This window comes from Limulus polyphemus, unplaced genomic scaffold, assembly GCF_000517525.1.
Source record: "Limulus polyphemus unplaced genomic scaffold, Limulus_polyphemus-2.1.2 Scaffold23, whole genome shotgun sequence".
Taxonomy (NCBI): Eukaryota; Metazoa; Arthropoda; class Merostomata; order Xiphosura; family Limulidae; genus Limulus; species Limulus polyphemus.
Window position 1 is genome coordinate 561,242 of NW_013665633.1, and position 26,595 is coordinate 587,836.

General features: G+C 33.6%; 1 protein-coding gene across 1 annotated transcript in view; it reads left to right on the forward strand.

Moving 5' to 3' along the window:
* LOC106458481 (protein croquemort-like) overlaps positions 1–23,672 on the forward strand; it is a 44,268-nt gene extending 20,596 nt beyond the window's left edge. The window contains exons 4-14 of the mRNA XM_022384922.1: positions 1,670–1,870; positions 5,178–5,273; positions 6,560–6,585; positions 7,540–7,586; positions 9,637–9,709; positions 10,102–10,283; positions 11,573–11,691; positions 13,636–13,709; positions 15,888–15,942; positions 19,373–19,528; positions 22,984–23,672. Coding sequence (XP_022240630.1) covers positions 1,670–1,870; positions 5,178–5,273; positions 6,560–6,585; positions 7,540–7,586; positions 9,637–9,709; positions 10,102–10,283; positions 11,573–11,691; positions 13,636–13,709; positions 15,888–15,942; positions 19,373–19,528; positions 22,984–23,019 — 1,065 coding nt within the window. The 3' untranslated portion in view covers positions 23,020–23,672. The remainder of the gene's footprint in view (positions 1–1,669; positions 1,871–5,177; positions 5,274–6,559; positions 6,586–7,539; positions 7,587–9,636; positions 9,710–10,101; positions 10,284–11,572; positions 11,692–13,635; positions 13,710–15,887; positions 15,943–19,372; positions 19,529–22,983) is intronic.
* The last annotated feature ends 2,923 nt before the right edge of the window (positions 23,673–26,595 follow it).

The following is a 26,595-nucleotide window of genomic DNA, read 5'->3' on the forward strand; positions in this document are numbered from 1 at the left end:
AAATGTTTTTGTTGTCGAAAGTATTGTAGATGACACCATTCTCAAAGGTCCTCTTCTAGAAAGTATTGTAGATGACACCATTCTCAATGGTTCGTGCTATTTTGATATCGTAGTCGACACCACTCCCACCGTTCCTGTCGACGTATGTAAATATTCTAGTTGACACCACTCTCACCATTCCTGTTGACATGTGTGAATATTGTAGTCGACACCACTCCTAGTGTTCCTGTTGTTTTATGAAATTTTATGTGGTTTTCCTATGTAAGTATTATGGTTGATTTATTTATTCAATGTAACTGCGGCCCGCGTTCCTTCTAGTGTAAGAAGTGTGATCAACACTACTCTCAATGCTCCCTCGATTATAAAAATTGTGACTGACGTCTTTTTGAATTGTTTGTTGTTACTAAAACCAATTAAATGTCCAGTAAGGTTTATAATCGCATATTTCACAATATTCGCTTAATGCAATGTTGTAATACAAGTTTTAACGGAAAGTAGGGATCGTTGGTTATTCGTAGAATTGTTATAAGAAGTATCCAAAACAAAATAATTGCTGCAATAAAAAGTACACAAATAAACAAAGTGATACGAGTTGGATATATTTTAAAACGCTTTTCAATCCCTACTTTGGTTGGCATTGTGATCCGTATAGCTGCGAAAAAACGTCTAAGCTAACCACCATATAACGCGTAGCCAATTCTGAAAGGTTAAATTGAAGAAAATTTGTTTTTTTACACATCAGTTGTACAAAATATATTGAATAGTTTCCAAATACCGTAAACAGCTATCGATGTATAAAACATTTTTGGAGATCTTTCATTGAAATTTTACAAACTTTACTGAAAATTTTATACGTGGTAATACACCCAGCTAATCATTTATCTTCACATAAATATTCGTCATCACTAGAATTGTCGCCACAGTCGCATTCAGCGAATTTGCTTCCTTGAACACTTGCTTCATCCTCTTCTGATTTCCACAACATCTCATCATCCGTCCCATCCATTGCATTGGATAAACAACATTTTTTGAAACCTTTAATAATGCTTTAGTGATTTTCGGTGGTAGATTCTAGTAAAATACCGAACAAAATTCAATGTGCGCGATTATATTGCGCAGTCAATTTTTCGGGAGGTATTTGGAGGAAAAAAGTGCGCATTATATTCGGGCAAATACAGTATATAAGCTGACGCAAAATAAGATTGGGTACACGCGTATATGTGGTGTGGGGGAATCGTGGAATCTACAATTTTGAAAGTTGGTACAGCTTTATACTTACACAGAACATACTTGCAAAAGAAAATGACCATAGTTAGCGCTGCAAAGTGATTTTGAAACAATATATGTTTATCAAGTGACGTCAGTAAGAACGCGTGAGTTTTATGTCAAAGCTCATTCGTTTCACGATTAATAGTATTGTTACAAATAACCATTGCTATAACTTGTGTACAAAAATCATTACGTTCTATCATATCCATACTACTCTGGTGTTTGTTATATTGAAATGAACGGATAATATATTGTGACTTGCATTGAATACTACTATGCTCTTAAAATTAAATGTCTTTAGTGTGATTCTCCCACCAATTACATGTTTATACAGTGTTTTATACCAGCCTTGTATTAAACAGAAAAAACAAACAAACTTATTTTATTTCTTGTTTTCCAGGCAGCCTCGAATATATATCGTTATGCTCCTGAAATATTCTACAGATACGCTATTGATCAAATGCTTAACTTAACCCACAGTTCTTGGTTTGTTGGGAAACCAGTCCGGCAACTATTATTTGAAGGATATAACGATTCCTTGATAGACGAATCCCGATCATTATCTCCTCTTCCACATGAAAAGTTTGGATGGTTTTATGGGGTAAGAAAAAAGGAATGATTGGTGTATATCAATTAAGAAATATTTGTAATGTAGCAATTTAAAAAAGTGCGTAATTGAAAATACCTACATAATGCGGAAAACAAAAGGATTCGTCACATCTCTACAAAGTAACTTGCTGGAACACCTCGTTCATCGCGTGTATCAAGAATTAGTTTGAGAGATAATTTCGCAACCAATCAAACGACAAATAGGCTACTGGAATTGAAATTTTCTGAGATTCTCTTAAGCTTAAAATTTGAATTTATAATTTTGACAGGCATTAATTTTATCAAATTGGTTGTTTTCGTTGATAATATATAGTTATGCTTGTATTAATGTGTTATTTAATCTCTAAGTTACTGAAAGCTTTTCTATTGCTTGCTCTTATTCAGTTATCAAATGACTGATAAATAACACAGAAGCACGTCTTTGTCTGATAATAAATGAAACTAGATCAAACAAGCAGACAAATGACTCTGACGGCTCAGCGATTAGTTTGAGGTTTATAACGCTAAAATTCAGGGTTCGATTTCCTAAGGTGAAAACAGCACAAATAACTCATTGTGTAGCTTCGCGTTTAACAACAAATAAGAACAGGCACAAAATAAATTTACTGTTTGACCACTTACTAGAAACAAACTTTCCATCTACTATCGACAAGATTTCAAATAAAACAAGCCACGTACTACAAACCTAAATCTTTATTAACACCACGTTTCCTCTACTACTGACAACATAGCAAATGAAACAAGGCCCAGGGTGCTAACACTACGTTTTTCTATAACTGACAACATAGCAAATGAAACAAGGCCCAGGGTGCTAACACTACGTTTTTCTATAACTGACAACATAGCAAATGAAACAAGGCCCAGGGTGCTAACACTGCGTTTTTCTATAACTGACAACATAGCAAATGAAACAAGGCCCAGGGTGTTAACACTACGTTTTTCTATAACTGACAACATAGCAAATGAAACAAGGCCCAGGGTGCTAACACTACGTTTTTTATAGCTGACAACATATCAAATTAAACAAGATGCATAGCCTTACACAACGTTTTCTCTACTACTAATAACTGACAACATAGCAAATGAAACAAGGCCCAGGGTGCTAACACTACGTTTTTTATAGCTGACAACATATCAAATTAAACAAGATGCATAGCCTTACACAACGTTTTCTCTACTACTAATAATTTACCACATAAAACAATGTTCGAAGGACTGACGTTACACGTTTTCTCTGCTACTGACAACATACCAAATGAAACGAGACGCAGAGTAGACGTTGTGTTTTGTCTACTACTGATAGTATACCAAATGAAAAAAAGACGCAAAATGCTAAAGCTGCGTTTTCTATATGCTTACAAAATATTAAATCAATCAAGACACGGAGTGCTGGTTACGTTTTGTCTACTACTGACAACTTATCAGGCAAAATCAAACTTTAAAGCCACAGTTTGTCTACTGTTGAAAAAATATGAGTCGAATTAAACAATATGATATAGACAAAATGTTGATTTTGTTATTACTGACCGAAAATGACGTGAAATAAGCTACAGTAGTTCAAATAAACGAAAAATTTTAGATACACAACCTGTTTGTTTGTTTGTAATTAAGCACAAAGCTACAGAATGGGCTATCTGTGCTCTGCCCACCACGGGTATCGAAACGCGGCTTCTAGCGTTGTAAGTCCGCAGGCATTCCGCTGTGCTACTGGGGGGGGGGGGGCAGATACACAGTCATTTCTGTTATATGAAAATCCCACGTAAAACCAAGATAGTATCGCCTGTTTGGGATTCATTTATATTTACTAGGTGATTACTAATGCACATGTGTCTGGAAATTATGTCAAAAATTATTAATACTTAATTCTGAATGTGTTAAAACTCCTGTGAGACCCGTATCCCGCTGTCACGATGTTCTACGCATTCTATAATATACCTCCGTTGATTTAACAAAATTCTAGCAGTCAACACTCCTATCTGTGAAACACAAACAACTTTGTTAGAATTTACTTATAGGCAACACGAATATTAAGCTATAACTGGGACAAAGAATATTAACAGCAGTCTATCAAAATACATTTTTTTATTTCAGCTATAACAAAACTGGATATGTTATAGGTGAAGAAAACTTCTTTAGGGTATGTAAGTAACCTGACGCAGTATTTAATTTTACTTCTTTCTTTTTCCCTTTTATAACAACAACTAGACGTATCTCTTACTCCTAGTTTTTCTTAGGCCATCGAAAACAAAAAAGGTAAAAGCAAATAAAGTACTTAAAATTCCTCATTAACTCGCGTTTTAACTGTATTACTTTACGCAGTGAAGTGGAACTGATGGTTCGGTTGTTTAGAATCTATGTATCTACTTGTTTAGAAGGATCTCGGATTATAATAGCGCTCGTGTTAATTTCCGGTTCCATCGAAATTTGATTTTGAGATAAATTAATCTTATATTGCTCGGTTTAATACTTGCTTGTGGTATTCTCAGGCGCACTGATTTACTTTTCGGGTTGTAACTGCAAAAAACAGGAGGAACGACCAGGAAATGTATCACAGTTTTAAAAGGAGTTCCGATTTTGACTGAATTGATGAAATACAGAAACCGGAAACAGTGTGTGTGACAAGGTGTAAAACAAACTTTATTGATTTCATAAATAAGTTAATGAGTGCATAGGTTGAGCTTGACAGTGCTTATACTGCAAATATGTAGATATTCTCGTAGTCTACTATTCTCATGTTCCAGACCGAGAGAGCATAGCGTTATATGCAAGATTCTATAATGCAATCTTTCTTTAATTATTGTTGGACATTCCAATAAAAAAACTATAGTAGTAGGTCAAAGCTTTTAGGCACAAAATCAGATATTTAGAAGTCTTAAAAAATATATTATCGACTCTATCTAATACGTTTGTTTGTTTGGGCTATTTGCTGTTTCCATTGCAGAGAAACGAACCCCGAATTTTAACGTTGTATTTACGCAAACTTACAGTTGTCCCACCGGGGGACACCTTATGCGAAGATGGAGATTAATAATTACAAACTTCCTTTTTTTAATGTGCTAGTTTGTTGTCTTTCGAATAATAAGTGAATTAAAGTGTGATTTTTAGCGCTCCCTGGTGAGAAGTCATTGCAACAATATAGAATTAGAATTTGTGAGCTTCAAATTTAGACCAAAACTTAACATAGCTCATAGATAGACGACAAAAGCAACTTACTTAGCCCACCTACATTAAACGATTAAAATTTAAAAAAGTAAATAAATTCATCGCATAAATTGTTTAAATGCTTCCTTTTCTTACAGAAAAACAACTCAGACGATAATTTCTACAACATCTTCACAGGAGAAAACGGAATAAATAAGCTAGGACAGATTGATAAATGGAACGGGAGCGAGTACGTAATTGAAATGTTTGTTATATTTTAATATTTATACTGTTTTTACATTAGATTTAGTGTGTCAAAGTTTTCTCAAAAAATGGTAATACGTGGTCAGATTTCATTTTTGATATATCCTTGAAATTATGTTTGATAGAGGGATTACTTTCGTATCTAATCATCATAATCCCACAACACCGTACATTCGTTTCGTTTGTTTTGAATTTTGTGCAAAGCTACACTTAGGGCCATCCCTAATTTAGCAGTGAAAGACTAGAGGGAAGACAGCTAGTCATCATCACCCTCCGCCAACTCTTGGGCACCTCTTTTACCAACGAATAGTGAGATTGACCGTCACATTATAACGCCCCAAGGACTGAAAAGGTGAGCATGTTTGGTGGGACGGGGATTCGAACCCGCGACCCTCAGATTATGAGTCAAGCGCCTTAACCACCTAGCCCTGCCGGGCCAACACCCTACAACACATGCTCTGACTACACTAGTACGAAATATAATATCAATCATTAGGTAAAATACAACAATAAAAAAACATTCCGTATTGTTACTAGCTAAGTCGATAATAAGAGATTTTAAAAGTAAAATTGTTGACTTAATGTATGGTAAGGTATATTAATATATTGTAAGGCGATGTACATTATTGTGCGATCAGAGGCGAGCTTCATTGACGCAGTGCATCCATTTTGAAAAAAATAGGTTACTCTCAATACTGTCCGCCCCCACCAGTGGCTCAGAGGTAAGTCTGGAAGCTTTTGCTACTAAAAATCGGGTTTCGATACTTGTGGTGGGCAGAACACAGATAGTCAGTCCATCCTGTAGCTTTGTGCTTAACAATCACCAATCAACTCTCAATACTGGCGCCATCTTTTGTCGATGTTTTAAAATCTCGAGGCCCTAAATGAGCTTATCGAATAATTGTTTAAAATATTTTAAATTTACAATATCTGAAATAATTTATGTTAAAATATTAAATGAAATATAAGTATTTCTAAATTTCATCACAAATACTGCATAACTGTATTTTACATTTCTAGACTATATTTACCTTCCGTTTTAGACTTACACATGCATCTAAGGATTCTACCCTTTATTTTGCTGTATCATGGGAGATTAATCGTAGCTTTAATGTGACACTATAAATCAACCATGCATGTTTTCAATCAATACTTCTAGCATATAGAGTAGCTCATACGTTAATTGCTTCAATCATTCTAAACCCTGATGAATCTTTCATTGTAAATTATGTGGATCTGTTAGGCTTAACTCTCCTATTATGCTGACATATCAAAGAGGGATATACGACCAGTAATATTTATGTATGCCTCCTTTGATTCTTTTTTTTAATTATTACTATAGTACACAAAATAAGTTTGGGTACACACGTATATGTGGTGGAGGGAATCGTAGAACCTACAATTTTGACAGTTGGTACAGCTTTATACTTACACGGAACATACTTACTAAAGAAAATGACCATAGGTAGCGCTGCAAAGTGACTTTGAAACAATATTTGTTTATCAAGTGACGTCAGTAAGAACGTATGAGTTTCATGTGGATCTGTTAGGCTTAACTCTCCTATTATGCTGACATATCAAAGAGGGATATACGACCAGTAATATTTATGTATGCCTCCTTTGATTCTTTTTTTTTATTACTATATCTCAACTATTATAAAGCACTAGACCAAGATGTAATTCATATGTTATGGGGAAAAAAATGATCTAATGCAGGAACTAAATGTACATAATGTATCCATGTTGGTAGCCAAAGGGTTAAGGTCAACTGTTTCAATTAGTTTAATAGAAACACTAAATGTTTCCCAATGAAGACTCCTAAAGGCCCTTGTTTTGTGTACGTTTCTTCCGTGTAGAGAAACACCTTCAACAAAGACAGTATCTATAGAGAGGTATTCATGTAATGTATCAGAAAAAGTCAGTTCTCAAATATAAAAAGAGAGTAAACCTGTATAAAACTTTAAAGAAAAGTTCAATTTACGCATAGTGAAAGAGAGCAAAATGGATCTTCAAATATGTAGACTGTAATCATATTTTTAAACTTTTAAATAATTCGTACCATTATCAACCAATTTTCATTTTCGGAGATTGCTACTTCTTACAGAATTACGTTATCGTCATTCAATCCTCATATCTAATAAAGAAATAACTAAGCGATTTTACTTTGTTCTTTAGAGATGAAAACTATTTTGCATAACGTTTCAGATGATGATAGCACGTGATTCATTATGCAATATTTCATTCTTTGTTGTATAGCGTTGTAAGAGTGTGGGAGAGTACATGCAACAAAATCAATGGAACAAGTAAGTAAACTTCTCTTTATCTGACTATCTCACCCTTTGTCTAGATGTTTACTTTTAGATCTCTTGCTGACTGTAAATATGTTTTCAGATCTTTAATTTCAATAGACATTTCGTGTTGAAATTATGTAGACAAAGTTTTCCGGATAATTTTGTATTGCTGAATTCAAAACAATTGTCTAGCCAGCTACGTGCGGAATCTTAGTCCTTCAAATTTGGAAAACAAAATGGCCAACGTACTATTTTTTTTTTTCCTATTTCAAAAGATTACGTTTTTCAAACTTACGTCCAAAAAGTCTTGTGTGGTTTTCTATGAAGAAGCAATGGCTTTATTCTGCTATGCTTGGGCTTAATTTGATGAAATTTGGCAAGTATGCTAAGTGAAAGTTAAGGGCTACAGTGAGTTGAGTATGAACATTCCAAAACAAGCATTCTAGAATTATAATAGCAGTGGTCTTCAGATATTCATATTTTGTGGTTACAATTGGCTTTGCATCAGTCTAAGCAATTTTATATATATTGCGAATCGTGGTGTCTGTCCGAGCGTTCGTTTGTCCCCTGTTTGAAAATCTGCGCACGCAGGCAAAGCTTAACATTCACTTTTGAAATGACGGGAGGAGAACAGATATGAATAATGTTGATGCCAAATCTTATTTCGCAAACAGGATATTCTACATTAAAGTGTTAGGAATTAATCATACTATTCATTCACATTTCGAAATGTGACGTAACTTAAAGATTAAAGATAGAGATTTACCCTATGTTATTGTTGAGCGGCTTTTAGCATGATTGAAATGCTACAATTAGTTTTCGCGGTGGGTGGTATAAGTAGCTCAGAGCTTTGGCTATGAGTGAAACCAAGAGTGCAACACAATTAACCTTTTTGAAGTCCATGAAATAATTTAAATTGATAGATTAACTTAGACTTTTTCCGTCACTGGGGACGGGTACTTTTGCTTGTATCTGATAATACTGTAACTAAGTTTAAGAAATTAACATATATCAACACTAGATGGCGCGATAAATATAAATCGAACAAATACTGTAGTAATGTTTTTGTTATGAATTATACCTCTATCGTTTCTCACTTATTTTGTTGTTTACTTTTATTGTTTGTTTGTTTTCTTGTTAATTACTAGGTTTACCTGCTTGTGTTTTAATATTATATAAATTGTTCAAGTTAATATGATATTATTAGGTATTTCGTGGTGTATATGCTTGAGCAGTATACACGGTCTTTTTGTTTGTTTAATATGTTTACATGCTTACATTTTGGTATTATATAATTGTTTCACCACTATATCTAGACCTATATATAATATGTCAGGAAGATAGATGAAAGTCATTACTTAAAGCAAGTGAAAAGGCCATTTCTTTTTAAATTCTATAAAACTTAGTTCTAGAATGCTCAAAATCTAACTGTTTCCTCAATATTATGTCAACCCTAAAATGTGTGCAAAACTTCATGGAAGAACATTGAGTTCTTTTAGAATATGAGTTACAGAACTATCATATTTTTTGAAATAGGAGAAATAGTACATCGGGCATTTTCTTTATCTAATTCGAGAGGTCTAAAATTCTAAATATCATCGGGTTGAAATTTATTTCAAAGTTAGCATCCCTGAATTATGCAACATAGTATATCTACTCATTTATATCATAGAATGCTTTTACCTTATCTTCTCAATGGCTGTTTTGAAATTGGGTCTGGTCCGGAAATAACATGTGAAATAATTTCACAACTGTCATATATATTAGTTTAAACTAAAAACATGTATTTAAGCTATTTACAACACACAGCAATAGGAATAGTGTATATAAAGGTATCTAATAGAGAAAACTATCAAAAGCGAAACTTAAAACTCACTGGAACTAATGTTTTCTTGGATATTGAGACTGACTGTGTAGTTGTCGAAATAGGACATGATAACAGAGACAAATAAAAATGTTTTGGTGAAACAAAATAAGTTAACCTTGTCAGACTTTTCTGTTTTATAGCCGATTAATAATAATAATAACAAGTTTAACTTGTCAAACTTCCATCTTTCCGTAGCTGGAGACATGTGGCCTCCGTTCAGGAGCTCGTCAGACCACGACCTGACTATGTTTGTGACAGATATATGCAGGTACGTTTATGTGCGCTAATTCTATTATTTCCCTTTTGGAATTCAATTCCTATAGGACTTGACTGTAGTTGCAATAATAGATAGACACTTAATTTTACAATGTGTATTTAATCTACAATCAAATGGTCGTTCTGAAGTGTTAGTTCTAAACAGTGCGATAGTAAGAAATGTTAAAACACATACGATTTTAAGACGAAATAATATGAATAAACCAGCAAAAAATTGTCATTTTCTTTCACAGCATTATCTGAAGTAACGACAATAAGTGTTAAACTCATAACAGCTGTCAAAACTGTACTTTACGTTAATCACAAAAAATGTAATAACATAAGAATTATTGGTAAAATGCCATCCATTTACACAAAAAAATATCGTGTTTTGTTATATTTTAGATCAATTACTTTAAAGTTCCATGAAGAAACTCAAGTCAAGCAAGTCAAAGCGTACAGATATTTAGCCGAGAAGACTATGCTAGACAACGGAGAAGAAGACCGAGATAATAGATGCTTCTGTTTATCTGACGCCACCAGGTGTCTCCCTAGAGGAGGTCTCAATGTTTCTTCCTGTCAGTTCAGTAAGTGTGTGAACACATGCTGCTCGTTCACCTAAGTTTGTTTATTTTTCCCTCAAATTCCGAGAGGCCTTACTGACATAATACAATACCTCCTTCAGAAACACAAGCGCGGAAAATATTTATTACTCGAACACTTCCGGTTAAACTCTATAGTTGAGTTACAAAGTCTATATAAGTTAGATATTCAGTTGTAAAGGTGAGAACGTAACATTAAATTTGCTGTAAAAGCCACCTTACAAGCTCTATAGTTGAGTTACAAAGTCTATACAAGTTAGATATTCAGTTATAAAGGTGAGAACATAACATTAAATTTGCTGTAAAAGCCACCTTACAAACTCTATAGTTGAGTTACAAAGTCTATATAAGTTAGATATTCAGTTGTAAAGGTGAGAACATAACATTAAATTTGCTGTAAAAGCCACCTTACAAACACCCTATGCCAATGTAAGTAAAATTCATAAGGTGTTTTTATGCATTATGAAGTATGTATATCATGGGGGGGGGGGGATTTGTGACCAACATGTGGAGGAGGCAAAGAAGTTTTACTTAATTATTGTTAATGTCAAGTGTATGCTATATTTCACAGAAGAAAAAAACTGAGGGAAACTTCTCTCCCTTGTTCCCACCCCCATAATCTCGCCTATGATATATATATATATATTGTTTTACAGTTTAAAGCTTGAGATAATATAAGTAAATGTTTTAAACTTAAAATACCAAGTTTCACAAATAAAACGACAATATATCAACACTACTTTAAGTGCTCATTGTTGCTTTAGGAAGTTTGTAATGTTATTTTTGACTTTTTTTTTTCCTTTTAAGTCACACATAGTTCGCAACTATTACTTATTTGCAGTGTTTTGGATAGTGTATGTCGATTCACATCTTAATAATAGAACAATTATGTTTGTTACTTTCTTCATTATGAAAAGCTTTGTTTTAATTAAAGTATTGGGCAGGTTTCGTGTTATACTGTAGTGTGAATATTACTGTCAGATATGACCAGTACACTCAGATATTCGGCAGCGTCTGCACATATTAGTCGATATCTTTACTTTTATAATTAAAAATAAAAGCGGTTTTATCAGATCATTTGAAATGTTCGCCAGTTTTTTATATCACAAATCTTCTATTGGAAGTTACTATAAATACTGCATATAATTTTGAAATAATCAGTATTAAAATAATAAAGTTTTTTATGCAATAAACTGAACAGACATAACTTATAAACAATTGTTGTTCATTAAAGCAGATTTGGCTTATTCAAACTTTCTACTTCATGTGTGTAGATGCCCCTGCTGTTGTAACTTACCCACATTTCTTGTATGCGGATCCTGCCTATGCAACAACTGTAGATGGAATGAAGGCAGATCCAGAAAAACATCAAATGTTCGTCGATATTCAGCCGGTAAATCCAAATTTTTCTATTTTGTTGTGTGTTTCTTTCAACGTCTAAACTAGTGTTTATGCAGTGAAAGAGGCCTTTGGTGAAACTCTTCTTCACAGAATATTGGCTTTGTGTTGTGTCAGAATGAAATAAGATACAAGCTCTTCTGTATGAAACAGGCCAAGAATGACTGACTCTCTTCCTTCTTCAGTACACTGTCTTGATCACCACCTTAAAAAAAGCGAATTACCAGATATTCACATGGAAAAGGGCACCTGAAACCAGTCCGTTCTGTTAATTACTCACCAAAAATGGAGAGGATATACAAATAAACCACAATGCAGCTTACACCAATGACACAAGACCCTGCACCGAAAGCACTTGTAGTGTTAAATTTTCTCTTTTGTTGTGTGTTTCTTTCAGCGTCTAAAACTAACGTTTGTGCAGCGAAAGAAGCTCTTGGTGAAAATCCCCTCCAAAGGCTTTGTATTGTAACATGTAAGAAGTATATTGTTGTACAATTGTTAAAGCTACACTTTACTTAGTTCAGTATAGTCTTTTGTGTACACAACGTATCCTCACATTACTTCTGTCTAGTGTGCAAAACGTCAACCAACTTAGAAAATCTTAAGATTTTTTACAATTCAAGTACTGTATATCATAGTCTGATATATATCCTCGTGTTTCTCTGTTTACCAATACATCGACTGATCCACCCATTCATATAAGTACCAAAATCCTTAATTACTGCTGATGAGGGAAAACTGTGGTGACCGACAATCAACTGTGTCAAAATTGTTCGTTGTAATTAAACCATGTCGTAGGACTAATAAACTAAAGCTTTTGAAAGAAGAGAAGTGATCGAGTATGGACTACAACAGGTCCTGACGATTAAAAAAAAACGACTTAACTTTTAGCCCACTTTCTACAGCCATTAGATCACATATAAGAAGGTCTATAATAGCTAACACTAACGTATGTTTGTAATTACGTAATATCATGCCTGCCAAGAAAAACGCAATTCCGTCAACAGTTGCATCATTGTAATTCAAGAAGTTATAACTTAATTTTAGGCAATAGGTTACACAATATTAATGGCGAATGTTATAGTTTATACGTTAGTTCTAAACGGGGGACATTACAATATGTTTTTGATTATAAATATGATTAAAACTAACTTTATTGAGAACTCGTAGCTGTACCAAACTTCATCCTATAACTTAGCGAACAGGAAAGTAAAATAAAAATCAAAACGACAAAAGGAGTAGAGAAATAAAACAGAAAGTAAAATTAGAGGACTCCGTTTAAGAGAAGAAAACAATAAACACGACTTACACAAACGCGTGAGAAACTGGCAAACGCAGCAAAGGCTTTAACGAGAGATGCGTTATATAAACGTATTTTTTTTACATCTCAAAAATAGGGGGTTCGGCCAACCCCCCACCTCCCCGCGTACATGCATAGTGATGAATATGTATAACATGTGGCAAAGGTCCATGTTTCTTTCCTTAGTAAATAGGATAGGTTCATGAAATGCTGCATGACTTATCTTAGAGTGTAAATAGAAAGTGACACTTGGCCTTAAAATATTGTTTAGGGGTGCTTGAAAATTGATTTTAGGGGATCTTGTGACACAATGCTTCAACTCTGTCAAACAATTTTATTGGAGAATTTCTGTAAAACTTTTACACAATGACTCATGAACAAGAATGACCACTGTAAGTTACTGACATTGACCACTAAAAACAGGAAACAAATAAAGCATGTTATTTTTCACTACAATAGGTTGTTTTTTATTATTATTATTCATTTTCATTAACCAATTTTTTGTTTGTTATTGATCACAGAGTAACTTTAGAAATTAATTTCATTGATCACTTTTCTTTTTTCTATTATTTTTGTAACTTTTTTTTGTTTGTAATTCTTTATATGGCTTTCAACAACTGTAATAAATCTATCACACAGGATATGGGAATACCCATGAACATAGCAGCAAGGATGCAAATCAACATTGTTTTCGAACGTGTTAAAGACATGTCGTAAGTATTATGGTTAAATAATTGGAATAAGTCTGAGAGACAGTGAAAAATAACTTAAAGCTTAAAAGTTTAGAACGTATTGGTAAAACTTATTATTATATCGTTACAGTTCACAGTGTAAAAGTATTGTTGAATGAAAAATTAAGTATTGAATTTCTGTTAAAAGCGGGAGTAAATATTACTATTGTTGTGTTTTTGGTTTGTTTTTAAGTGCAAAGCTGCACATTAGGCTATCTTTTCACTGAAGTCTAATGTTACAAGCCTACAACCTTACTGCTGATCCATTGGAGGACTATATTTTTGAAAATTTATACTGGATTATCATTTTTCTGTCGCTCATTCATATCCCAGGCACCCCAGTGTCACAGCGGTATGTCTGCGGACTTACAACGCTAGAAACCGGGTTTCGATACCTGTGGTGGGCAGAGCACAGATCGCCCATTCTGTAGCTTTGTGCATAACTACAAACAAACAAAACAATCATATCACAGAAGATCATAATTATCAATAGTTTGCGATTTCATTTTTATAAAAACGAGTATTGATATAGCTGATTTTGATAATGAATCTTAAACTCGGTATTTTGTTTGTTTATATTTTATTGGTTTCATATAATTTATTTGATCCTGTTTTATAGGTCAAACATATTTAATAATATAGTTTTTCATTGCAAGAGTATAGCACCTTAAAGAGCCATTCTTAATGTTGTCTAAAGTGTTAATTAATATTACTAGCAGAAAATCCGCTATATGGGCGGCTGTTTGTACTAGTTTTTACTAAACGTAGTATTCATACCTCAGAGAAAAATAAATTAGAAAAAGTGAACATTTTCTGAAAAAGAATTTTTTGTGGGAAGTCCTACACGGGAAAAGTGTTAGGATTGTGCTCTTTTGTCATACACAACTAACTTCATCAAAATGATTCAATGTATAGAACTCAAAATCTTCACAAATTTTACTGAAATAAACTGTAATGTATTTATTTATTAAAACTGGCGCCATTTATTGAAAAAAATAATAGTTTTTTTTAAGAACTCCAGTTTCTCAGTACTACATTTAAAAAGTACATCAATAAAGATATAATCAAACCCTCACGTACAGTCCTAGTGAAAGTCGTGTTCTTGTTGTGAGGAGAGTACTTTTATTTAAAATTTTGTTCTATTATAAAGAAATAGTTATTACACGTACCACATTTATTTTTCTAATTGTCTGAATTTTGAATACCCAATAGTGAAATTTTTTATGGATTTTTGTTTGTGGTGACATTCAATAGATGGCGCAGGAATTTTGGTTACGTACTTAGATAGTGATATACACGCTACGTCTATTATAGTAAGATTTTGGCACTGAATATTTACTAGTGTATCTTTGGGCTAAAACAAATCTGAAATTGAAACTTTTATTGATAATTTAAGTAAAAACATTTTCATTTAGCAAAAAATAATCAAAAATATACCTAATAAAAAAACTGAAAACAAGAACATTGGTTTGTAAGAATTTATAAATAGTTTGGTACTTTTTAGGCCCCTCAGTAGAGACTTTATAGTATAGACACCATCAAAGTTGTGAAAAAACGAAAGATCAAAAACAGTAACATAATAAAAGGTAACGTGTTATATCATGCATTTTTGAAATATATATAATTTTTTTAGTGTGCATATGTACATTTCAGTCTTGTTCACACTCTCCGGCTGACAACTTGTTCACACTCTCCAAGCAGGTCAGCTATTGAACTTCGTTATTTTTTATTTTCTCTGAACAGGAACGTGCTTACAGCAACAACATTAAAATCCTCTACATTCTGACTCGTAGATTTTTCAGAAGTAACTTTGATAGATATTACACTCGTCATCTTCTACTTATCTGAACACGTGGGTTTCTTCACGAATCAGGTGCCCATTTAGATAGTCACAAGCTCAGCAAAATGCATTTTTTCTGTTTTGTTTTTTGAGCCTGATTTGCATAGCGTCACATAACCCTAAATAGTTCACATAAGGGTAATTTAACATTGCTAAAACTCTATAAATATCTCTCACATCCTTCTTCCTTATTGGGTTGAGATGTCTAGGTAAAGTAGGTCAGGTCATTCTATTGCACTAGCTATAACATGTTAAAAAAAATTCTGTAAATGTAATTTTTGTGTTTTCGTTAACTTATGGTGATTTCTCTGAACTAACAGGTTCTTCCAGAACATCACTTCAAGAATCTACTTTCCAATATTCTGGTTTAGTGAGGTAATAAGTCATATTTCTCTTTATTTTGTCAGCTGTGTCTTCGTAACAGTTTTCATGAATGTAGTAAAACGTATATGACGCTACGTTCAAAATTACACAATATAAAAATTTTATTGGAAATACCAGACCTTACCTAACAAGGCTTCCACATGTTTCCGTGAGTAACATATTCACCATAATAAGGAAGGCAACATCAGTGAAATACTGTTCCAGTGTTTATATATATTTCATACTTGACACTTAATATACATATATATCCAATTCCGTCCAACTGAAGATAACATAGGGTTTTCCTGTTATTTAGTTGCTGCATTTATTGTTAAAAAGTGTGCCTGTTTAAGTAATTCACATACATATACCGTTAAGAACTCTTTGGACTTTATTAATAAAACTAAGTAGGCCAATTTTACATTAACAGACCAGCTAGAAGCTTTAAATGTGGACATCATCATGTGGTTTCCTTATTTACCAATGTTACAAGAGATTTCGTAAATACTACATTTATCTATTGATGGGATTTTATTTTTAAGAACATAGTGGCAAATATGTCTACGTTTGTCAGGAGTTGAAAATAGTTACTCTACAATTAGCATACTTCTTAAAAAATGTTATCTGTATGTGGAGAAATCGTTTGAACATATATGAGACAAATATTATTTTTATCAACACAAACACGTTGAGAAATTTTAAATTTGTTGCAAAACTTATTGTCAATTATATCAATGATATTACAATTGAATCCTATGCCAATGGCAACTTGTCTCAGGAAATTTAATTCCAATACTGGCTTTTATTGAAACGAACAAATATTTAAAGCTCTATGTACATATGTGGTGAAAGCTGACATTTTCTGAGAATAGGGGTGACGGTATCCCCTTACGTGGCACCAAGGCAATAGAAAACGTTTTTCTGTAAACAGAAGTAACCATTGACTTTCTCTTTTAATTAATATTAATAACAAAAAATCTTATTTGAAAATTGTTGGGATGTATGGATGGAAAAAGATCATAAACTAGAGATCATTTGGGATGGAAGGAATATCTGCATTACCATTCCTGTATTCCACCACTTAACGTGTATATACATCCACCCTGTGAGTGCAGTGTACGATTGGTGAAATACAGGAATGTTAATGCAGATTTTCCTCCCATCCCAAATGCTCTCTAGTTTATGATTTTTTTCCATCCCAACAATTTTAGAATAAAAATTTTATTACTAGTTTCTGCACTTTTAACGAGTCGAAGTCTTGGCTTCAAGTGGAGCTGTAACTTCTAGGTGGAAGACAACATTTCACCAACTTATTTAATTCTATTCTATAGGGAGCCATAAAATAATTTATAGACGTTACTTCTTGAAGCAAGATAAGTCATGACCAGGATACTGCGTGGCGCGGTAAGGAGTATACGGTACATTATCGACTTCAATATAACACACATAATGGCTTACTGATCAGACACCGTAATTAGTACTTTGGATTGTAACTAACTTATCACTTGCTGCTCTAGGTATGAAAAGGCCCATCCTAGGGAATAGTGAAGTGTTTTGGTTGCAGGCTGGTAGTAGGCATACTGTTACAGCTGACGGAGAACAAAAAAAAAAAAAAGAAATCAATGCTTTTGCGGCCTGTTTTCTAGACGTGAAGGAAGGATAACCGAACTTTAGAGGCAGTTTTGTACTTAAGTAGTGAAGAGTTTTTCGTTTCTATCCATTTGGACGGGTTTTGCCTACGTCCTGGCGTACACGTTATCATACGCAGGCCGCCATTTTTAGCCGGATATTACCATGCTGTCACATAAGGAACGTGTAATGAACTTATCTCATCCACACAATGGGCTTCACGAAAGCTGTACTTAGTGCCTTTGATGAAAACTCAAGCATGAACAACTCACAGAGAAGTAGTGAAACCGGAGGACTCATTGCTGAACTTATGATAAAACTTAAAGTACACATTGTTAACCCAACAGCGTATTTAATGTATTATATCCTATATTTCTAATGCTGAAAACCTCTTACTACATACTATTCTACGTTTAAAAACATCTAAAGATTATTCTACTGGAACTTTGGTAAATAAGAAAACCACATCTAAAGGCTCTAGTTGGTCTGTTTATGTAGAATTAACCTACTTAGTTTTATTAATTAAGTCCAAAGAGTTCTTATATGGGAATTACTTAACCAGGCACACTCTGTAATAATAAATTTAGCAACTAAATGACAGGAAAACCCCCATATATATCCCGTTCCGGGATGTATATATTAAATGTCGAGTAACGTTTTTCATCTCATGTCAAATTTAGTTATTTTTACTGCCTAAGAGATGAAATCACATTAATAGATAAATGTGATATTTATAAGATCTCGTGTAACTGTGGTCTAATGTATATTGACTAAAAATGTAGAAATTTAAACTTAATGAACATAAAAACTATACAAAATCAGAAAATTAATGAAAGAGTTTCAGACGAATATATGGCGAACAACAATCTTTTTCACAGTGTTAATTTGAATAATGTTAAATTGATTAAATATTATAAAAATAAATACCAATTAAATATAAAAATCATTAGAAATATTTAATAATTCGAAGTTAATTGTTAATAGAGATTCTTGTCCACAGGTTGCAGGAATTTATTTCTGGAAATTGTTTCAAGAGAGAAATATATGTAGGTGGCAGCACCTTTTATGCTAATTGTTAGGTCGAGAAGTTTTTCATTACGCAGGGTATTAAATGTAAAAAAAAATATAAAAACTGAATCAATTTTTCATTGGTATCTCCAGTGGCACAGAGGTAAGTTTGAAGGTTTATAACAGTAAAAATCGGGTTTCGACCCCCGTGGTGGGCACAGCACAGATAGTCTATTGTGTAGCTTTAGGCTTAACTACAAATAATCGAGAAGTGTTTCACTGTTGTCTTCTTTATGATGATAGTGGGTTTCGAAAAAGAAGTCCTTGGGTAAGCCTGGTGTCTTCAGTGAAGTTTTTATATTGTGTAAGCTTATACGTTGTGCCATCTAGTTTTTAATAATTATTTTACATGAAGCCATTTCCAACTTGATATCAATTTTCATAAAGAGAAAGAAATATGAAAACAGAGAATTTAAAATGTATAAGGGTAGATAGACAGAATCTCAGAACGTAAGTTGTGGCGTATAGAAAAGTAAAAAGACAAATAGGAAGGTAAAAACTAACATATTGACAAAGATAATGTGCAACTAAATATTTGGTGAGAGATAGATAGCTAAGTATAAAGTGAAAGATTTTCAGTAAAAAGATGGGCACGTGTGAATGGAAAGAAAATAGAAATAAGTAAATAATAAAACTTGTATGGACCACTGAAATAAATAATAAAACTTATACGAGCCACTTAGATTGTGTGATACGCCAGTTTTGAAAATATTTCTGAAGTTTTGTTGTTGTTGTTTTTTTTCAGACAGCTCAATTAGATGAATCAATGGCAAAACAGCTCCATCTGGTGACTGATGATCTACCAACGTACTCTACCATTTTCTGCTTTGTTTTATTTGTTACTGGTGGAATAGTTTTCACCTCTGGTTTACTTATTTTCATGAGACATCGAAAAATAAAAGTAAGTTTTCTAATCATGATAAATATTTATGCACTGTGAGGCCCTGCATGGCCAGATGGTTAGGGCGCTTCACTCGCAATCTGAGGGTCGTAGGTTCGAATCCCCGTCCCACCAAACATGCTCGCCCTTTCAGCCATGGGGGCGTTATAATATAACGGTTACTCCCACTATTCGTTGGTAAAAAAACAGTATCCCATGAGTTCGCGGTGGGTGGTGATGACTAGCTGGCCCTTCCTCTAGCCTTTCACTGCTAAATTAAGGACGGCTAACGCAGATATCCCTCGTGTAGCTTTGGGCGAAATCCAAACAAACCAACTATACACTGCCATCAAGCGTATAGTAAAATATTTAAAATGATATAATTACGAAACAACAAAGCATAATACGTAGACCGTAGTGGGTCCTATCTCTACACAAAAACTGAAAATAAAAACAAAATATGTATAATTCATTAAATGATTTAAATACATTTACTATGCGTTTCACTTAATGTTTTTATTGTATTAACGTGTTTTTTTTTTATTATTGTTATAGTGACAAAGTCTCATTTGATCAACGTTTAAATAAAGTATTGCATTGTTATTATACAGTAGAATTCATATTCCTGTTTCCCGTTAATGTAGGCTGCAAAGGTTCTTTAAGAGCATTTCTTCGTTAAACGTTTGTAAAATAAAACTATTATACAAGTACTGACACTGGTATATAAACAGCATAATGATAGCGTTTAAACCTCTATTAGATTGTTGATATATTGGAATCCACAGATCCAAGGGACGCTGTAAATGGTGTTTTTTGCCCTCCTTATTGTGTTGTAGCTTCTGAATACTGTTCTGACTTCAAGCTATTTGCATATCTTCTGAATTTTTTTCAGAGAGACTTTTGACAAATAAGAATATGGCTGTGTCTTCAGTTTTCTTTCTGCTTATTCTTGACGTTTATCTTCTTTATAAAGAGGGTTGTTAATGATGGTTGTATTTTTATTCCATCTTCTTGACACCTTTGGCATTACAAATATTGTTCTTTCTACAAACTATGAATTTTATTATGCCTGTATTTAAGCTGTTGGAGTAGTTTGATTTAAAATTCAGATATTCGCCAGTATCTGTGGGTTTCCTGTAAACTTCTGTCTCATATGAGGTATATGTCGTAATAACAGGAATTGGAACAGCACGAACAGGAATCGAAACTTGTTATTTTCTATTTCTATCGCGAATTTTGTGATACGGGAATATAGCATAGGTTTCTAATTCTCGTAGAGTTGATATGTATTCTGAATTTATTGTTAGTTTTGGCACGAAACGTTTGGTCTAGAAAACCGTTAAAGTTTTCTCAATGCTAACGTGTCCTCATGGCTTTGTCTTTCTCTCTCATATCAGATGGCACCCACTTGGCCCGCCAAAACGTTGCAACATCTTTCCTCGTGTTGTTGGCCGATTGGGTGATGTCTGTAAGCTCTTGTCGACGAATTTTGTAAGAGAGCGATCAGTCTCGTGGTAATGGACAAAGAAATCAAGTCGGTCAGCTTGGAAGTGAGTCTTGAGGGATTAAAACTAGACTGACTGGTAATTAGGACTTGAACCAACTATCTGAATGTTTTCAAGAGGTGTGTCCAGATTTTGCTGACTTTTGTGCTTGGTTGACTGAATGTGTTATCAGTTACGTGGAGGGAGAATACTTATTTTATCTTTCATACGCTCGTTTGTGGTTAACAATTTAACATCCCGTTATTTTAAGTATAAATGACAAAAACCAATGCTGATAACGTAAAAGATACTTTGATACATCTTTAAAAACAAACCCCCACATTTCGTCCTACTTCCTTACGTCATCGTCGGATTAATTGATACCTACACATCTTTAAAAACAAAACCTCACATTTCGTCCTACTTCCTTACGTCATCGTCGGATTAATCTGTTATTAAATTGAAATTCTAAAACAATGCGAGAAATAACGATAACAATGGGGTAAGCTTACGCTATTGTTATATATTACCTAGGAAAAGAAAAACAAAGTTACATAAATATAAATTTGTAAAATTGTTGGCAATACAGTTACAAAAAAAAAACATTACAGATAGTAATAAAAATAATTTCGGCAATGTTTCGCCATTCAAGTTTCATCAGTACAAGGTTATTTTACTTTCTAAATTTATTGCCAAAACTTCCCTCGAGTATGTACTACAAATTATAAAATTGTTATTCATTTAAAACGGTGTTTAAGAAATCGACCAAACATTAAATTTTCGACTTCAAAATACATGTATACATTGATATATATTTCTAAGATTAAAGGCAAGTTACCAGATTTAAAATGAATACAACCTGATAAAAGACAGGTTTATGAAGGTTGGTGTTGCTTAATACATTAAGTTTCTTTTATTAAGAGTTCAGTATCTAATTTAGCTTTTGAAGTTGGAAATAGTTTGTTTTGAATTTCGCGCAAAGCTAAACGAGGGATATCTGCGCTATTCGTCCTTAATTTAGCAGTGAAGGACTAGAGGGAAGGCAGCTAATCATCACCACCCACCGCGAACTCTTGAGATACTCTTTTTACCAACGAATAATGGAAGTAACCGTCATATTATAATGACCCCACGGCTGAAAGAGCGAGCATGTTTGGTGGAACGGAGATTTGAGCCTGCGACCCCCAGATTGCGAGTCAAGCACCCTTACCACCTGGCCATGCCGGACCTTTGAGAGAGAGAGAGATTTCATGTTCAATGATACCATTATGGCTAAATATCGTGGAGGATTGTTTAGCCGTGTAATAGTTTTCTCCGACCATCCCATGAGTGAGATGACGTTTGGACTTCTCTACGTAAGGGGGGGGGGGGTTCACTTTTCCACAAACGTGTAAATATAAGAGCCACGAACGATGCGAAGTCAGTAGCTTGTGTTTGTTTTGAGGGCATTGTCTTCGAAACGTTCCATCTAGAGGTCTCTGGGTGCTGGTGATAGGGGTAGATCCATGGCTAAGTGTTCTGTTGTTGGTAGCATTTATTAATTAGAGCTTGAATCCACTAACTAGTTGAGTGTTTTCAATAATTAGATTTACGAGTTTCTTTAGGTTACTAACCATAACAACATTAATATCCAATCACCAAAACCTTACCATGAATACGTATACAAAATATTTTATTTACTACCACCTAAGCCTTTAGATTTTCATGATTTAACATTCAGATTTTTTCACTTTTCATAGAGAGACACCTATGAAGAAAATACGTAAACTCCTATTTGTCTTAACTATTTACTAAGCCTTTACGAGATTTTCGTGACTAATATTTTATCTTTCGTCCTCTCATAGAAAGAATAACATATCTTTTATTACTGCGTTGACCTTAAAAGGGTTTTGTTTTTTATTTTATATATTTTATAGTAACTTAGATTTATTAGAAAGTTTCAAAAATTTCCAGCAGTATAAAAACAGCATTGTATTTTTACTGTATTTTCAGGAACAAAAGAAAAGCTACAAGAAAGTGCGTACGTAGAGGGGGCGATGATCAAATCTCAAAGTTGGCAACTCTTTCACTGGACACTCGTTGTAACGAAATGTATCACTGGTGTAGCTATAGAATAGTGATGGTTTGAATAGAGTGTGTGTGTATGTTTTTTTCTTATAACAAAGCCACATCGGGCTATCGGCTGTGTCCACCAAGGTGGTTTGAATAAAAAATTTTATGCAGGTGTTTTATTTTATATGCTGAAACCTTAATCCCTGTTGACTGAATATAGTAAAATTAAAAGGATGGGTGTCAAAAAGGTCTTGAAACGGACAGTGTCAGAGGTGGAAATATATTTCTACAAATGTAGTAACGGGTATAACAGATCGCTTGTCAGATTTTATATCCTTACCACATCTCAAGATGTCTGTCACTAATATGTGTTCAAACCTATGCATTAGTCATTAACAATCCAACAACATATATCACATCTTATATGGTGATGGTAGAGGCATTTACTATATGGTGATGGTAGAGGCATTTACGTCATACTTCATTATGACAGACCGCAAAATATAATAAACAGGCGAAATCATAGACAACCATTTGATCTAAGCCTAATCTACGTGTAAACTGCGTAGCACTCGAATAGTCTAAAGTATGGTCACTTACATTTTCTGTATAGTGTCAATCGTTCTGAGTCTCAGTCCTGGTCAGTTGCATTAAGTGCTTGCTGCTTGGGTGACGGTGAAAGGAGAGAGGGCGCTTTCTTGTGACGGTGAAAGGAGAGAGGGCGCTTTCTTGTGACGGCTAAAGCCTGGATACCATAAAACAGACAATTTGAAAAGAACATTTCACTGCCCTTGCCAACCAACGTTGCCGGTAAATTCTGGTCCGCCCACATTATATATTCTAATTAAGCCGCGCAAATCACCATTTTGAGGATAAGCCCTAAAATATTGGTTTCTAAAGGCAGTGCTGCTTCATTTGGGCTTGTTTTGAAAAGCGATGATGTATATTTTTCTCATGAGACTTGGCAAAACTGGCTACCAATAAGATTTAGGTCTCCCGATGGGACAGCGATAAGTCTTCGGATTTATAACGCTAAAATCAAGGGTTCGATTCTCCTCGGTAAACACAGTAGATAGCCCGATGTGGCTTTGCTATAAGAAAACGCACATACGTTAAGATTTAGTGAAAAGCTAGCTACATAATGATAAATTGGAAATATAATTCACGATACACGTTTTTAATGTTGAAAGTGTTCTGTTTGTTAGAATTATGCTAACAAGTAGTTAAGAATAAGTATCGTTACGTGTATATTAATTTAACAAAATGATAAAAGTATCCATATCTTTGAATAACAGAAAATAATATCCATTTTAATGACATTCCAGTGATGTTATTTTTTACTTTGTCTATAATCTATGTGTTGTTTTCTTTTGATATTTAATGACTTATCTCTGCCTATATATCTATGTGTTGTTTTCTTTTGATATTTAATGACTTTTCTCTGCCTATATATCTATGTGTTGTTTTCTTTTGATATTTAATGACTTTTCTCTGCCTATATATCTATGTGTTGTTTTCTTTTGATATATAATGACTTATCTCTGTCTATATATCTATGTGTTGCTTTCTTTTGATATTTAATGACTTATCTCTGTCTATATATCTATGTGTTGTTTTCTTTTGATATTTAATGACTTATCTCTGTCTATATATCTATGTATTATTTTCTTTTGATATTTAATGACTTATCTCTGAATAACAAAAATTCGCACCTTAGTTAGTAGTCTGACTTTTGTAAACAAAGAGCGAAACTTAAAAGCGATAGTCAGAGAGATAGAATTGCTAATATATAATATAGTTTAATATTTTTTCAACACCAGTTTGATTTAATTATCTTGTTTATTATCATTATTATATCTATTATGTTTTTCTATTGGAATATGAAACATTTCATTTGATATTCAAATCCAATTTTCATACACGTTCGATATATTATGTGACCCAATTAAATTTCGTCAGACAATCGAGCCTGTAATCCGCCATTTATGAAAAATTCATGATTGATTTAAAATATTGTTATACATCGTAAACTCTAAATCTTAAATTAGTTACTTTCTGTATAATTTTTCAGAACGAAGTGTTATTACAACTTGTGAAATATGTAGTGCCACCTGGTGTAAGACGAAGCAGCTAAATATATAAAATTTAATCAAAGGAAATTAGCTCACGGCCCTTAAAAATATCAGGTGAAACTAGCATTCCATCTTTTATTGTAAAATGTTCAGTAAAATAAAATATTTTAAATATTAAAAACATCTGTTAATACGGACGTTTCGGAATTTCCTTAAATTTCATCATCACCATCAATACCTAAAAAAAAAACAAAATTATTTCATGATATTCGAACTACGAAAAACAACATTAGCGGTGAGCAAGTTTTCGTATTCAATCGGAAGTTTAGAGGAAACAGATTTAAAAGGTAACAATATAATGGAATGTACGATAAAATGTGCGGCATACACAAGTTTAATAAATAACATTGTTGAGAGAAACTATTATAGAGAAAGCCTTAAATATAAATATAAATGGCCCGGCATGGCCAGGTGGTTAAGGCCCGTCCCATCAAACATGCTCGCCCTTTCAACCGTGTGGGCGTTATAATGTGACAGTCAATCCCACTATTCGTTGGTAAAAGAGTAGCCCAAGAGTTGGCGGTGGGTGGTGATGACTAGCTGCCTTCCCTCTAGTCTTACACTGCTAAATTAGGGACGGCTAGCGCAGATAGCCCTCGTGTAGCTTTGCGCGAAATTCAAAAACAAAACAATAAGTATGAACACTGTATCTTTAAAATATCAAATAAAAATACTGAGAATCCGGAATTGATTACATTAATGAGAACAGGGAGGAGTTGATGTTATTATTTAGTGTTGAGTGATCATTGAAAATGGAGAGGCTTTCTTTAATAAAGAATTCGTAATCTGTTGTTCCGGAGTCGAGAATTTAAAGTTTTCTAGAAATATGGGGTGGTTTTAACTCTCACTGTGCAATAAGATACAAGACTGGGATGGTTTACTTATCTCACATCCGCTTCTAACTGAAATTCCCATGTGCTCGTGTGCACGTATTTGTAGATGACGTGTAGTTTTACCAATATAGGTAACTTTACAGCTACCATAAGTGTATTTATACACGATCCACGAGCGCATAGGAATGGGTACTCTACTCTTTAAAACATATTTTTAATTCTAAATGTTGACATAAATACTAAATTTAGCTTAATTTGTGGGTTATATGTTTTGATTATTTTTTTAATTTGATATTTGGGTTTAAAACTTTGTTTGCCAATGAAAGGAATGATAAGAACTAGCGGATATTTTAAATTCGATGACGAGGAACCCACTTTGAGACTGGTAATGCCTGGAGACGGCTTGAATGGGTAATGAAGAAAAACTTTAATATAACAGCGAATGTACAACGTTTCGACAAGGTTTTGTCACCATTCAAGCCGTCTCCAGCCATTATTAGTGGATATCTTGATACAGTGTGTGACTTTTTGTGTGTGTAAGTTCTATTTTATTTGTTAAAAATTTTCATCATCACCGTCAATAACCT